General features: G+C 44.4%; 1 protein-coding gene across 1 annotated transcript; it reads left to right on the top strand.

Annotated features, from left to right (window-relative positions):
- The first annotated feature begins 2,561 nt into the window (after nucleotides 1–2,561).
- HEBP1 (heme binding protein 1) lies at nucleotides 2,562–12,476 on the top strand. The gene is made up of 4 exons (XM_007064058.4): nucleotides 2,562–2,721; nucleotides 4,162–4,300; nucleotides 5,732–5,912; nucleotides 9,086–12,476. The coding sequence occupies exons 1-4, from the start codon at nucleotides 2,644–2,646 to the stop codon at nucleotides 9,255–9,257; spliced, it is 570 nt and encodes a 189-aa protein (XP_007064120.2). The 5' UTR covers nucleotides 2,562–2,643; the 3' UTR covers nucleotides 9,258–12,476.
- The last annotated feature ends 2,969 nt before the right edge of the window (nucleotides 12,477–15,445 follow it).

Consider the following 15,445-nt stretch of genomic DNA (forward strand, 5'->3'; position numbering starts at 1 on the left):
TTGTTCGTTTTAAGAACACTTTCACTGCAGATTTGACAAAACGCAAAGAAGGTACCAATGTGAGATTTCTAAGGATAGATACAGTACTCGACCCAAGGTTTAAGAATCTGAAGTGCCTTCCAAAATCTGAGAGGAATGAGGTGTGGAGAAAGCTTTCAGATATCCTAAAAGAGCAATACTCCGATGCGGAAACTACAGAACCCGAACCACCAAAAAAGAAAATAAACCATCTGCTGGTGGCATCTGACTCAGATGATGAAAATAAACATGCATCGGTCCGCTCTGCTTTAGATCGTTATCGAGCAGAACCCGTCATCAGCATGGATGTATGTATTCTGGAATGGTGGTTGAAGCATGAAGGGACATATGAATCTTTAGCGCATCTCTCACTTTCAGGTGACATTGTAAACAAGAAACGGGCAGCATTATCTCTTGCAAATTGTAACCAAACTTGTTTGTCTGATCAATTGGCTGAAGTAGGACTGAATGGACTTGTAGGTTCTAATGTTTTATGTTGTTTTATTTTTGAATGCAGTTATTTTTTGTACATAATTCTACATTTGTAAGTTCAAATTTCATTATAAAGATTGCACAACAGTACCTGTATTAGGTGAATTTAAATATACTATTTCTTTTGTTTTTTACAGTGAAAGTATTTGTAATAAAAATAAATATAAAGTGAGCACTGTATGCTTTGAATTCTGTGTTGTAATTGAAATCAATATATTTGAAAATGTAGAAAACATCCAAAAATATTGAAATAAATGGTATTCTATTCTTCGCTAACCGTGCGATTAATTGCAATTAATTTTTTAAATCGTGCCATTAATCTCAATTAATTTTTTTAATCGCTTGACAGCCCTAGTTTCTAGGCATCTAAGTTAGGTGTTTTGATGCTCAATGTCACAATTCCTAAGTCTCTTTGGTGGAGTCCATGTCCACCCTGACTTTCTAAGTGATCTCAGGTAAATCACTTAATCTACACTGTGACTCAGTTCCCCACCTGTAAAATGGGGTATACTTTACTTTACAAGTGTGTTGGGAGGATACATTTCATTAATGACCATGAGACAGTCAGATAACAAGATGAAGGGGACCATATAAGTATCTAGACAGACAGTCTGCCATTTTGAAAGGAGTTAAGGTTATTAAGCACTCAAATGCCATTAATGTCATTGGGAGATGGGCACCTAACTTCCATGTGTACCTTTAAAAATCTATTGCATAAAGATTTTGGAAAACCCAAATAAATTATAGGGCTTTAGCTAACATTTATTAACTAGAAAGAAACTGTAATCCCCAGCATCCCCTTGGCTTCTTTCATTCAAAAATGAGCATCGTCTTCATGATTTTACAGCCTTAAGGAACGCTTACCTTTCTTCAGCGTATACTGTATATTACACATATTTGTCTGTATTTCCTGTATTTCACCTGTTATTTCCTTCAGATCCCCCTCTACATCTGTCAAGGCTGAATCCCAACTCTGTCACTCCAAGTGCAGAAGTGGGGCCTGCAAGGATTTAAAAAAATAATACTTGCCACTCCAGGCTTGTATTAAACTCCCAAGGTTAACTACCAAGAGGGATTTTACAGTTAACTGTCTGGCTGGGTGTCCATCAAAGGAAGCTATCCCTCTCCCCCCTTTATTTATCACGACATTCCTGGACGAATACCATCTGATCCTGTGCTTTATTATGCCAGAGTTTCTCAATTTGTTCCATTGCTTCACCCTCAGAGCCATCAGCTTTTCCCAGTTCCAAACCCCAAATTATAATCCTTCCTATATTAATAAAATCTACAGCTAAACTATTTACATCCTTGTACAAGCCACTCCTTTACACACACCTAGGCCCTGAGGATCTCAAAACACAAACAGAAATAACTGTGGAGCAGATATTACCCCATAGCCCAGTGCTACTGATAGGGGGGAAGGTGGTACAGAGAGTTGAAGGCCCAGATCTTCAAAGATATGTAAGCACCTGTCACTGAAGTCATTAAGAGTTAGGCACCTAAACACCTTGGACGATCTGGGTTTAAGTAGGGTGACCAGACAGCAAATGTGAAAAATCAGGACGGGGGTGGGGGTAATAGGAGCCTATATAAGAAAAAGACCCCAAAATCGGGCCTGTCCCTATAAAATTGGGACATCTGGTCAGCCTAGGCTTAAGTGACTTGCCCGAGGCCACACTGGAAAGACTGTGGCAGGGCTCGCAAGAGCTGTTCTGATTGCCTGTCCTGCAAGTTAGCCCCCAGGCGGCGCCACCGAGGGGGCGATGGCAGAAGGATGATGCCGTGTCCCCGGGCGGCGGGCGCACGCGGGCCGAAAGCGCAGGGGACGGGGCTCAGCGCCCGGCTCTGGCCTTCCCGGTGCCGGAGATCCAAGGCACGTGGGCCAGGCACCCAGGATCAGCCCGCTCCCCGCTGAGGGCCGCCCCCGCGGACGCCCGGGGGTGGGAGGGCCCCTGAAAGGGCCCCTCTGCTCGGACTCGTCGGGTGCACCCCCTCCCCCCCCCGCCTCCCCAGCCCCCACGCAGGCCAGCAAGGGGGGGAGCGGGCAGGTGACGGCTGCCGGGGCGGGGCCCGGCGGGGAGGAGGAGCCGCTGCAGGCGCGGCGCGGGGCGGACGGCGCGCTACCCCGGCAGCATGTTTGGGATGATCAGGAACTCCCTGTTCGGGTCGGTGGAGGGGTGGCCCTGCCAGGTGCTGAGCAGAGGGGAGAAGGTAGGAGCGGCCTGCCCGGGAGCTGCAGGGCAGCGAGGTAGGGAGGAATTGCCCCCTCCTCCTCCCAGAGATCTGCCCCGGAGTTTGGGGGCAGGGTGACTGGGTTGGGGTCTTACACGGGGATGCGCCTTCTCCTCCTCCCGCCCCCCGGACGCCTCTCCCCCCGTGTAAGCTGCCTAGCAGGGAAGCGTGTGCCCCTCCTTCCCCTAATCATCCAGTTCCTGGGGGTTGACACACACACAAAGAAGCTGCGGGCAGTGAGTCGGGATCCTTTCCTTTCACCCCAAGTTTGCTCACGCCTAAGCCTCCAGTAGTCCCGCTTGTTGGTGTTGTCAGTATAGGCCTTTTCCCCCTGGGTGTGCAGCCCCAGCACCAATCACCCTGCACAGACGTCCAGGATGTGACTTATTTCTCCTTCCTTTTTAAAGGAATTATGTCACTGCCATTGCACAACTGGCCAAGTTGCAGATAGCGCCTGCATCCAGTGTTTTGGGCGCGGAGGCCTGCCTGCCTGCCTTATCTCTGCACGGGGTGCACGCTTGTCAAACAGGGCTTCAGAGGATTAAGCTAATGTAGCAAACGCTGAGAAACTATGGCCTTGCATTGTGACCCTCTTTCTGGCTGATATCCATTGCTGTGAACTGTATCCATGCAAGGAGAGAGTGTTCTGGTTTTACCTGTTCCCCCCCACCCCCAAAACACATGTGTGCACTCATGCATACACACACTTGCCTGTCAAGTTCTACCACTCCTCCCTTAACATCTTATGCACACCAGAGAATCAGCAGGGTGTTGAGTTCTCAGTGGATAGTAATGTGAAAGTACCTGGTCTGCTCAGGTCTTTCCTTGTTCAGAATCCAACTTGCTCATTGTTCCAAAAGAACTCTGATGTGATCTGTTAGGGCTTGCTGCTGTGTGTAACTCATTTGATCTGCATTTAGATGATGATGGTGCTTCCCGGGGTGCAGGGTGGATAGGGGAGCCTTCACTTGCAGGGCTGCTCCAACGGGAGCAAGGTGACCTAGCATGTTTAATTCGCCCATGCCTTTCAAGTCTAGGTTACGTTGTCCTGTTCTATCTCCATTTCGTTTTCCCTGCCCCCATCATCATTGGTACCACAAACGGTGGTTAACCCCACATTGAGATCTGCTCTGTTGCAAAGACATGATGACATCTGAGCTGTTTGTTACATGCTGCTAAGTAGGCCACCAGTAGAGAGGCAGGAAGTGTTTCCACTCAGGAGAGAGACTGACAACTCCATGGTCAGTCTCTCTCCACCTAACATTGAAACTGGTCTTTGCATAGGAGGGTTATGTGGGGAGGGGTGGGGGGCAGTGTATGTTCCTAGGATCTAATTTCCCCCAGGGAGGCAATTTCCTTGAGGTGAGGAGCGTTGCATCTCTCAGGTGAATGTGTTATCTGCCTGTGTTCTCTTTCCAGGAGGAGGTAACCTATGAAGAAAGGACATGTGAAGGTGGGAAATTTGCTACAGTGGAGATAGCTGGGAAACAATTTGATGAGGCCTCCAAGGAGGCAGTGCTCAAGCTTCTGAAATACGTGGGAGGAACCAATGATAAGGGTCAGAAACTTTGCAGACCTCCTTTGTTCAACTTCTAGTTTCATCTTGTCTGTGGGAAGGATTTGTGATTGTATTTTCTAAAGGACATTCTAAGTGGCTTCTTAGGGGAACTCCCAGCATGTATGCATATGGTGTGTGGGTTTTGTGCCTTAACTCACTGTATGTGTGGGGGACTCACCCTTTTGTGTGGTGATGGCAGAGATTACCTTTGTAGCTTTTATCTTAGCTAGTGTAATTGCACAGGCTAGTCTAATTAATAATAAAGTGTAATAAATAATAAACTTGCTTTATGTAAGTACTTACATTAATTTCCAATTTTCATCGTACTAAGCAAGGTGCTTCAGTAATATCCCACAACAAGGGTGTGGGGGGAGGGTCACAGAGTAATTACAAGTCACCTAAAAATGCTCCTGCATCTTTCCCAGATGTCTGAGGAAGGCAGGTATACAGACTCCAGTAGCACATGGCAGGAAGAGGGGGAATGAATGGAAGAGGAAGCAGTTGCAGTTCTGGAAAGAACAGCAATTGCACCAGCACAAAGTTAGTAAGTGTGGTGATGAGGGAAGGTACCTCTAGCCATAATCCATAGCACTGAAATGAGAAGTACTGCACCTAAGGGTATGAACAGGTAAGAGAGCACTGCCAGGACAGAGCACTGGACTGGGACTCAGGAGAGCTGGGTTCTATCCCTAGCTTGGCCACTGGCCTGCTGCATGACCTTGGGTAAGTCACTTCACCTCTCTGTGCCCCAGCATCCCTGTCTGTAAAATGGGGATAATGACCCTGAGCTTTGAGATTTACTGATGAAAAGTGCTGTCTGACAGCTAGATCGTTGTTGTTATTCTGCTGCTTCTCTTTGAGTGATTTGAGGTTTCACAACCAGTGACAGCCTGGCGAGAAGGAAAAACAATCATCTCCTGTGCGAGTGGTAGTCATAACGTGCTGGATATACCTTCTGAGAACAACAAATTAATAGCTTACCATGTTGGGGTGGGATCACACACAGTCCTGGACGGAGCCAGAACAGCTCAGAGTTCTGAGTCATTGGCTCCCGCAGGGAGTGCTTTGTGCTGCTCCAGCTGAGGCTCGTAGGCTGCCTCATGCTTCAGGGCCTACACTGATTACCAAGTGGAGTCAGTGAGAAATTTCCCACGGTTGAGTTCATCACAGAATTTTAAACTATCCATAAAGCATCTGGCACTGGCTACTGAAGGACACAGGATCCTGGCCCAGATCGGTCGCTGGTCTGTCTCATTATTGAAACTCCTGTGCTGTTAGGGTTTGATTTTCAGAGGTGCTGAGCCCTGGCAGCTCCTGCTGATTTCACTCTGAGTTGTGAATGTTCAGCATCTCTGAAAATCCGGCCCCTAATGCTTAGTTTCTCAAGGGCTTGGACTCTGCTTGTAATACCTCTGTCTGTATCTGCCTTAGGGGTTGGGATGGGCATGACTGCGCCAGTTTCCATCACTGCCTTTCCTGATGAGGACGGCTCTTTACAGCAGAAAGTGAAGGTCTCACTCCGGATTCCGAGCCAATATCAGGACAGCCCTCCCCGTCCTGGTGATGAGAGCATTCAGATTGAAGAGCGAGAAGGAATGACCATTTACTCCACGTAAGGGGCAGATCTCAGTGTTCCCAGGCAGCTGGAAAGTGTTGGGGTTTGGATGCCCTAAAGAACAGGGTGCTCTAAAGAATACAGTTATGTTTGCCAGCTGACTCATCATTGGTTATAGATGTGTGTGCCACAGTGGAAGATTGAGGGAGCCTACTACACGTAACAAAAAAGCTTCCCCCTTAATGTTGTTCATGTTTCAGCACAAAGCAAACGGAATTCTTTTAACTTTCAAAGCAAATGTAGTGTCAGTGAAAGATGGCAGCTTGCAGTCCTGGAGATGAGAGTGGTCTCTGTACGTAACATGGACACTAGCAGTGCAAGTTTCTTTTTCACACCAGTGAAGGGGGATGAGACTGATGACAAAGGGAGTGAACAGTCAAGTAGCAAAGTTTGGAGGTGATACAAAATTAATCAAGATAGTTAAGTCCAAAGTTGACTGAAAAGTTACAAAGGGATTTCACAAAACTGAGTGACAGTGCGACAGAATGGCAGATGAAATGCAACATTGATGAGTGCAAAGTAATGTACATTGGAAAAAATAATCCCAACTACACATATATAATGATGGGGTCTAAATTAGCCGTTACTACTCAAGAAAGAGATTTTGGAGTCATCACAGATAGTGAAACCTTTAGCTCAGTGCGCATCAGCAGTCAAAAAGGCTAACAACGTTAGGAACTATTAGAAAAGTGATAGAAAATTAGACAGAAAATATCATGATACCACTATGTAAATCCATGGCGAGCCCACAACTTGAATACCGTGTGCAGTTCTGGTTGCCCTGTCTCAAAAAGGATATTGTGGCACTGGAAAAGATGTAGAGAAAGGCAATAAAGATGATTACGGGTATGGAACAGCTTCCATACAAGGAGAGACTAAAAAGATTGGGGCTGTTGAGCTTATCAAAGAGATGATTAAGGAGAGACATGATAGAGGTCTATAAAATCATGATCGGTGTGGAGAAAGTGAATAGAGAAAAGTTATTTACCCTTGCCCACAATACAAAAACCAGAAGCCACCAGATGAACTTGATGGGCAGCAGCAGGCTTAATACAAACAAGAAGGAGTACTTTTTCATGTGATGCACAATTAACCTGTGGAACTTATTGCCAGGGAATATCGTAATGGCCAAAAGTTTAACTGGGTTCAAAAAAGAATTAGATAAGTACTTGGAGGATAGCCAGTGATTAACCTGTTAGCCAAGATGGTCAGGGACACAAGTCTAGAGATCACAATGGTCCCTTCCTACCTTAAAGTCTGAGTCTATGAGGCCCATGCTCAGAGCAGCCCTATACCTCTGACTGCCAAAGCCAGGAGGGGAAGACAGGGGTGGATTTCTCCAAAAGAGTCCTGTTCTGTACACTCCACCTGAAGCTGTGGTACTGACACTGTTGGAAACGGGATACTGGGCTAGATGGGTCACTGGTCTGACCCAGTCTGGCAGCTCTTATGCTCTTAAAGTGGCATATTAGAGCAATAGTGGTGATAGCGGCAAAGAGTCCTGTGGCACCTTGTAGACTAACAGATGTAAGGGAGCATAAGCTTTCGTGGGTGAATACCCACTTCGTTGGATGCATGACACCCACGAAAGCCCATGCTCCAATAAATCTGCTAGTCTATAAAGTGCCACAGGACTCTTTGCCGCTCTTACAGATCCAGACTAACACGGCTACCCCTCTGATAGTGGTGATAATTTGTGTGAATATGGGAGGAGTGAATACCTGCCTGTTAGGAACTGGACTGAGATCATCAACTTATTTAACCTAAGTCGGTAAATTGCTGTCAGATAAGAACAACTTTCGGGCACTATCTGGGTCATGCCAGGGTCCTAAACCTGTTGCTAACAAAAGCAAATGTTTTCAGAATAGGTTCCTCATCACTTCCTATAAGGCAGCTCCTGTAAACTGAAGAGAGAAAACCTGAATAAATTCCAGCTGCCACTTTCAGCTAAGAAACTGGGTTGTGAACCCCTAGGAAATAACACTCTGTCGGCCTAACTGGCCACTGGGGTGTCACTGTTGTGCCAAGGAAAACCATTGTTTTGTCCAGCTGCTGTGATTGGGCTGCCACTTATGAATGGCATTTCAGGCTGGACATCTCTTTTAGGGAGGCAGGGGCTGGAAATAGGCACAAAGGAGTAAATATAATGTAAAAATAAATACGTTAGGGTTTTCTCCTCTCCCGTTTCCTTTGTGGTTAGTTTTCAAGGAGCAGAACACTCCTCTGTCTCTCATATCAGTCTGGAGGTCCTTCGGCAGATTTCTGTTGAAATTATTGCTGATACAGATGTTGGCCATAGACCGTAAGAGGGTACGCCAGTAACAATGAGAGAGTTAGGAGCAGATTGATAAATAGTGGTCATGGCCCACCAGCTGTCTAACCCAGGCGTCAGTTAGTGCCACATGGTAATGTGGACACGTGTCCTCTAGAAATTAGAATCAAACCATCAATTGTCATTCAGGATTGAACAGCCATTGGATATTTTCCTTTGGTTGCTACATACACTTATGCTGGATTCAAATCCGTTCCCCCTTGGTGAGATGTTTCTGTCTGGCCTGGCCTTTCCCTTTGCAATCTGCAGGCTCCTGCTGTTTGCCTGAATGCTGCCACGATCCAGTTTTTGTGTTTGGTTGCTTCCATGGGGACAGGCTGCTTTGCCAACAAAGATGAGCTGCATGCTGTTGGCTGTTCCTGCAGGAATCAGTAGCAGTCCTTTGTTGTTTTTTATCCCTCTCTTACTTGAACTAGCTAGTGTTTGGCTTCCTCTCATAGTGCAGGTTCCAGCAGGCAGGTGTTCGCCCTGCAGTTAACATCTGTATTGGCAGGCTTAGCACAAAGGCCAAGAATTTAATGGGCTTGAAGATACCCATCCCTTCACTACAAGAAGCTGTCCCTTCAGCTTGGGGTTGAGATGTGGGGCAGGACGTGGGGGGCTAGTACAGGTGATGCCCATGCTTTATATATCTGTGGATGACTAAAGCTGCCTAGTCTTTCGGACTCTCAAGCCAACACATTTTGCCTGCATTAGATTCAGACAGGATAGCTCAGGAAAAAGCCACAGCATGGATCTACATCCCTATGTGTTTTTAGCGTCTTGTTCCCTTTTTCCCCTTTGTCACCATATTTCAGGGTTGTCTCACTCAGTGTCTCCACGTTTGGCTCCTTTGCAGGCAGTTTGGTGGTTATGCCAAAGAAGAGGATTATGTGAATTATGCCGCCAAGCTGCGCTCTGCCCTGGGGAGCGAGGCAGCCTACCGCAAGGACTTCTACTTGTGTAATGGCTACGACCCCCCCATGAAACCATACTGGCGACGCAACGAAGTCTGGTTTGTGAAGGAGTGAGCCACTGGCTTGCAAAGGTGTAGGCTGAGGCTGATGTCTTCTCCAGGTTGTTGTATGTAGGTGGAGTTCTTGCCCTGTTCCAAACAAAACCACAGGCTCGCAGAGTCAAAAAGGAAGGGGATGGGGAAGTGCCACCCTTCCCGGGGTCTCAGTTATTAACAAAAATATAATTTAAAAATAATACAACATGAACCCTGCTCAACAAAACCTTCTGCCCAGGCTTATCTCCTCCTAAAATCCCCTTGCTTTAGGATCTGACTGTCTCAAGTACTAGTGCTCTTCCTGTTTCCAAGACTCCCTTATTCTCAGGTGGGGAAATGAGCCAGCTGCACAAAGGAGTTTGCAGGATCAGCACTCGCTAACAGGTGAGTGTTGCGTGCATTCACTGGCAGCCTGTTATGCTCCTCTGAAACAGGAGAGAGATGCCTATTGCCAACCAAAGTCTTTATAACAAGTGGCTTTTCCACTCTGATGGGGAGTTACGATAGCTTAATTCAATGCTACACTGATGCTTTTATCTGTTCCGTTCTGGAAAAGAGTATAAAGGGGCTAGATTGCTGCTGCTGAGGCGCTGTGCAATGAAGATAGCATCATCTCTATTTCCTAGTAGTGCACAAGGGAACAGCATGCCAACAATCTGATTCAGAAACTTGCTCGAGAGGAAGAGCCAAGATTATTTTCACAGCTTTCTGACTAGGAGATGGTGCTCTTCATTGTCAGCTACTGACCTGTTGCAATTCATCACTGGATAATGTATGACATAATCTTGTGACTATTAAGTGTTTATAATATGCTTTCTCTGAAACTAGCCTATGAAGGGGTCAAAATTGGGCATGACAGTGAAATCTGTATTGGCCTAAATATGTACAGAGGGGTAAAGATTCTCAACAGTTGGTACCTCTTATTTAGGCATCTGACTTTCAGAAGAGCTGTGCATACACAACAGCTCCCACTGAAGTGAGCACAAGCTTCTTGGCCCAGCTTTCTTGTACATATGGATTTGGGTGTCTAATTTTAGGTAGACACTTTTGCAACTCTTGGCATTCAGGTGTGTGTAAGGGTGTAACTAGTTCTATGAACACTGTAATTTCTTTAACCGGTACATATCAAACCAACACTTTAGCTCTCAATAATCCTGCCAAACAGATGTCGGAAAGTATGAGACAGGTGGACGGACACACATACTACGCTTACACAGGGTGTGTCTATAATTTCAGCTAACTCAAACTAAGAGCAACATTCTTATAATGTCTCTGAGCATGAATGCCCAAGGGTGCTTACTAAAAGGAACAGCTTCATCCTGAAAGCCAGAGGAGAAGCTGTTCAGATGGAAGTCAGGCTCTGGCCAGTCAAGGTGTTTTATGTTAAGGTGATCCTCTTGAGATGAAAGTTTTTCAGGGGGAGGGGAAGTTTAAGGTTCTGATCCTTCTTCCACTGAAGTTAAAGAAGAGCTTTGGACTTCAGTGAAAGTTGATCAGGCCCTTTACTGTCAGAACAGTTGGCTGGTTTAGGAAAAAGAATAGGTGGGTAGCTTATTGTTGCAGAAGAGAGGAAAAGCTATAAATAAAGTAACAGTTGGCTAGAGTAAGACGTTGGAGCATAATTCCTGAAGGGGAGATGGACCAAAAAGAAATAGGTAGACAAAGTTATATTTGTAAAGTTGAGGTTTTGCTTTTAAGACACTAAAACAGTAGGTAGGAATGAATATGAAGAACTGTTAAAGAGCAGGTGCTACCTTTAAAAGGTTCTCCCCGACAAAAGGAGCCTGTGTATGCACACGGGGAATGGAGGGGTTGAGTTTCTAAATTCTAGGGTTTATTTGGGGATTCTTGCGTATGAATTGCATGCAGTGTAAGAACTGTCCTCTCTGGCTCAAGGCGACAGGTGTGCAACAGTGATGTGAACCCGCAGCTGATGAATTCTAGAATGTATAGCGACTAATAATAAACCTGATGTGATCACGCTCCAGGTTGCAGCAGCATACGGTAGAAGATTGAGGAGTTCACAAAATGTATAAGCACCTTCCTAACATCAAGCAGTGAAGGGAGCTTGTGACTAAAGACTGAGAGTTATGGAATCCACAGGCTTTGCCTCCGTAGACTTCCTAGGGGTCAGATTTTGATGCCCTTATGCAAACTAAACAGAACATTATCCCATGAGTAACCCCATTGACTTCAGTGAGATTACTCCAATTGAATAGCGCCTTAATTCACAAGCAAAAGTATCTAAACTCTGTTTTCCCGTTCTTTGCAACATTTAAAAAATCATGACTTTTTAAATTGCAACTTAGAATTTCCTGACTTGATCAAAGGATCTCAGCAGGCAGTGGGAGCTTTTGATTGCTCAGCCCTTTTGAAAAGCAGGCCATTAAGGTGCTTTGTCACTGATTGAAGAGCCTGATTTTAGGTTGAAAATCTTGGCCTGTGTATATGTTTGGGATACAGATCATGTCACAGTACCTATACTTAGCCACTGATCCCCCTTTTAATAAAGAACTGTTTGGCTTTCCATTACCTAAGTCAGTGGTTCTCAAACTTTTGTACCGGTGACCCCTTTCATATAGCAAGCCTCAGAGTGCGACCCCTCCTTATAAATTAATAACGCTTTTTTATATACTTAACACGATTATAAATGCTGGAGGCTAAGCGGGGCGTGGGGTGGAGGCTGACAGCTTGCGACCCCCACCATGTAATAACCTTGTGACCCCCTAAGGGATCCTGACCCCCAGTTTGAGAACCCCTGATCTAAGTGTATGTGTGGATAATGAAGGGTTGATATGACTCCATTATAACATTTTATATCATATGCCCCATAAACTCTTAAACTCCTGTGTAACTTTACTTATGTATTGCCATTGAATAATATGGGGCTACTCACCTGAATAAAATTACAAACTTGCTTTTATTTACAGGAATACCCACTTCATTGCACACACTGATCAACTCCTTAATTGACTTTAAAACTGCACAGTCCTCCCTCTTTTCTTTTATGTTCTCTGTACCTTTTAAACACGTTTCTTGTAGGAGAACAATACAATTAATCTCATCAAAAAATGTCATGTAACCTCTTTTGTGCCTGGGAGGTGCCCTTATCTGTGCTTCACATGAACGCTGAAAATGACACATTTTATGCTCTTCTGATCTTCAAAACTGAGTGATATTGTTAATAACAGAGTATGCGTTTAAAAAATGTTAACTGAAAATAAAATGTAAAAGGAGATTGTTTCTATTGGATGATACAGAACCAGCCCCATTTGGATTTACCTTGTTAATTTCTTCTAGTGCCTCATATTTGAATGACAAAGGTTTTTTTTTTATTGTTTATATCTCCTTTTGCGTACTTCAGGTATTACAGTTCTCAGCTCTCTATCCCAGACTCAGCTGCAAAGAATTAATTGGAAGCTAACTTTGTTACTCCATGGATCTTGCTGTGCAGCCAAAAACATTTAGAAACCTGAAACTATCTCCCCGTTAAATGTGAAGGAGCTGCATGAAGCAATTTGGTCTAATTAAAAAACATCTCTAACATTTATTCTCTTCAGCATCGCTAACAAAATCCCACTCTGCAGAAGCAAATAGTTTTTTTTCTTGATTAATAGAGATAAAGAATCTGTAGATATTTTAGCCGAATCTCTCATTCTGTGCAGTTGACCAGCCAGAAGGCTGAGCAGATTGATTCTCATGTATTGGGACAACAGCTTGCAATGTAATAGTAATAGAGACAAAATATGAAGGTCCACATTAAAAAAAAAACCAAATATAGATAGGAAGCACCTACAGGACCAGTCACTCTGGCTTGACCATACTGGCTGGAGCAAACAGGTAACTCATGCTAGTCCTGTAAACACATACATCATTGCATGCGGTGTAGTTATAGTGATGTTGGTCCCAGGATCTTAGAGAGCCAAGGTGGGTGAGGTAATATCTTTTATCGGACCAACTTCTGCTGGTGAGAGAGACAAGGTTTCAAGCTGTCTCTTTTCAAGCCGGTAAGCTGCATAAGCTTGAAAGCTTGTGTGACGGGTTGGATCACAGAAACCCCCTTTGGGACTGCCACGTGATGTGCCTAGACTACCTCTGAGCCTGTTTTCCCTGCCAGCTTGGGACTTCAGTCCCTTGCCTAGTTTGAGACAGACACGCTTGCCTGCTACAAACACAGACCCAGGTCTGAACCACGTCCCCCAAAAGCTGCAGGCTTAACTGAAAACAGCTTAAGAAGTGTTCCTGTCTCCAACACTCAGGTACTCAATTCCCAATGGGGTCCAAACCCCAAATAAATCCGTTTTACCCTGTATAAAGCTTATACAGGGTAAACTCATAAATTGTTCACCCTCTATTACACTGATGGAGAGATATGCACAGCTGTGCTCCCCCCCACCCCACCCCCGTATTAATACATACTCTGGCTTAATAAGTAAAAAGTGATTTTATTAAATACAAAATGTAGGATTTAAGTGATTCCAAGTAATAACAGACAGAACAAAGTGAATTACCAAGCAAAATAAAATAAAACATGCAAGTCTAAGCCTAATACAGTAAAGCAATGATTACAGATGAAATCTCACCTTCAGAGATGTTCCAAAAAGCCTCCTTCTAGTCTGGATCCAGCAATCTCTCACACCCCTGTAGTTACTGTCGTATGTTCCAGTTTCTTTCAAGTCTCCTTTGTGGGGGAAAGGCTACCTCTTGAGCCAGCTGAAGACAAAATGGAGGGGTTTTCCCAGGGGCTTATATAATTTCTCTCTTGTGAGTGGAAACCCCTCTCTCTCCCTGTGTAGAATCCAGCTACAAAATGGAGTTTTGGAGTCACATGGGCAAGTCAGATGTCCATGCATGACTCAATTTTCTGCAGGACATTCGCAGGAAAGCTCAGATGTGGATTGGCGTCTATCAAGGTCCATTGTTAACCACGTACTCCCAATTACTTGAATAACCCCTTCACACTATGTTGACCAAATCTGCCTTAGGTGCTTTCTACAGCAAACACTAAATACAAGCATAGAGCCAACGCTCATAACTTCAGATATAAAAATGATACATGCATACGAATAGGGTGAATACATGCAAAAGAACATAACCTTTGCAAAGATACGTTACAGGCCATATCTAGCATAAAACATATTCCAGTTATGTCATATTTACACTCATAAGCATATTTCTATAAAGCATTGTGGGGTGCAACGTCACAGCTTGTCTCAAGAGCAGAATTTGGTCTGATAAAAGATATTACCTCACCCGTCTTGGCTCTTTGAGACATACACCAGTAACTTAACTCATGAGTTTTCCTACGTGTGTGTTTGTAGGCTTTGGCTCTACGTTTGCAAGAATCAGAGCTTTGTTGATGTATGAAGGAAGGACCTGTTTTGACAACACATAAATATATCTAATATTGCGTTAATAAGAGAATAATAAGAGCTAATCTGATGGATAGACCATTTAATTCTAGGCTGTTCTACAGCATTCTACTCCCATTGAGGGGACAGGTGATTTTGGATGGGCGAACAACATATCGTTCAGGGTTTGTTTTTTTCATTCTCATCAGTTATTGTGATAAAGGCAGGAGAGTAGATTTTATGGTTGGAAGCGGCAAATTTTCATGATAGTTTCGCCAGGCTGCCTCAGGTGTTTCTAGACTGTCCCCTGACTAGCTATAGTTACAGTAATTCCTCTTTTGTAGTAGGGTTATCAAGTGCAACTGCTTGCTCTTCCCTAAGTATTTTGAGTTCATTTATCTAAAACCACATCACCTCTAACTGGACTGTAAGTAGCATAGATGTATGATACCTACTATAAAACTGTTCCCAAACCTGATTTATTGGAGTGAGATCACTGGTAATAGTACCATCCTCGACAATGATAGATGGAGCAGCAGGAGTCTATCTACTCAATCTCTCCTGAGTATCCAAGCCAGCAGCTTACTATTCTTGTCAGCCCATTCATAATCTTTCTGCTTAGCTCCAAATAAAATACATTGCACAGAATGGGTATTGGTCAGGCCAAATTCTTGTTTCCTAGTGCTCTGAGTTTCAGATGTTTTAGAAGATCAATCTGTGTAAATACTGTTTGATTTCTAAGACAGTGCTTGGGAACTAGAAGCTTGGGAGATTTTCAAAGACACAAATAGGAGTTAGACACCCAATTTCTACAAAAAATTGAATGGCTGTTTGTGCTAACTTCTGCCATTTGTAC

This window comes from Chelonia mydas, chromosome 1 (assembly GCF_015237465.2).
Source record: "Chelonia mydas isolate rCheMyd1 chromosome 1, rCheMyd1.pri.v2, whole genome shotgun sequence".
NCBI lineage: Eukaryota > Metazoa > Chordata > Testudines > Cheloniidae > Chelonia > Chelonia mydas.

What these genes read in the sequence shown, in the direction of transcription:
- HEBP1 (XM_007064058.4), top strand. Translation starts at nt 2,644, where the DNA reads ATGTTTGGGATGATCAGGAACTCCCTGTTCGGGTCGGTGGAGGGGTGG. An exon ending in GGGAGGAACCAATGATAAGG is followed by an intron (nt 4,301 to 5,731) that starts GTCAGAAACTTT and finishes TATCTGCCTTAG; the next exon opens with GGGTTGGGATGGGCATGACT. An exon ending in GGAATGACCATTTACTCCAC is followed by an intron (nt 5,913 to 9,085) that starts GTAAGGGGCAGA and finishes GCTCCTTTGCAG; the next exon opens with GCAGTTTGGTGGTTATGCCA.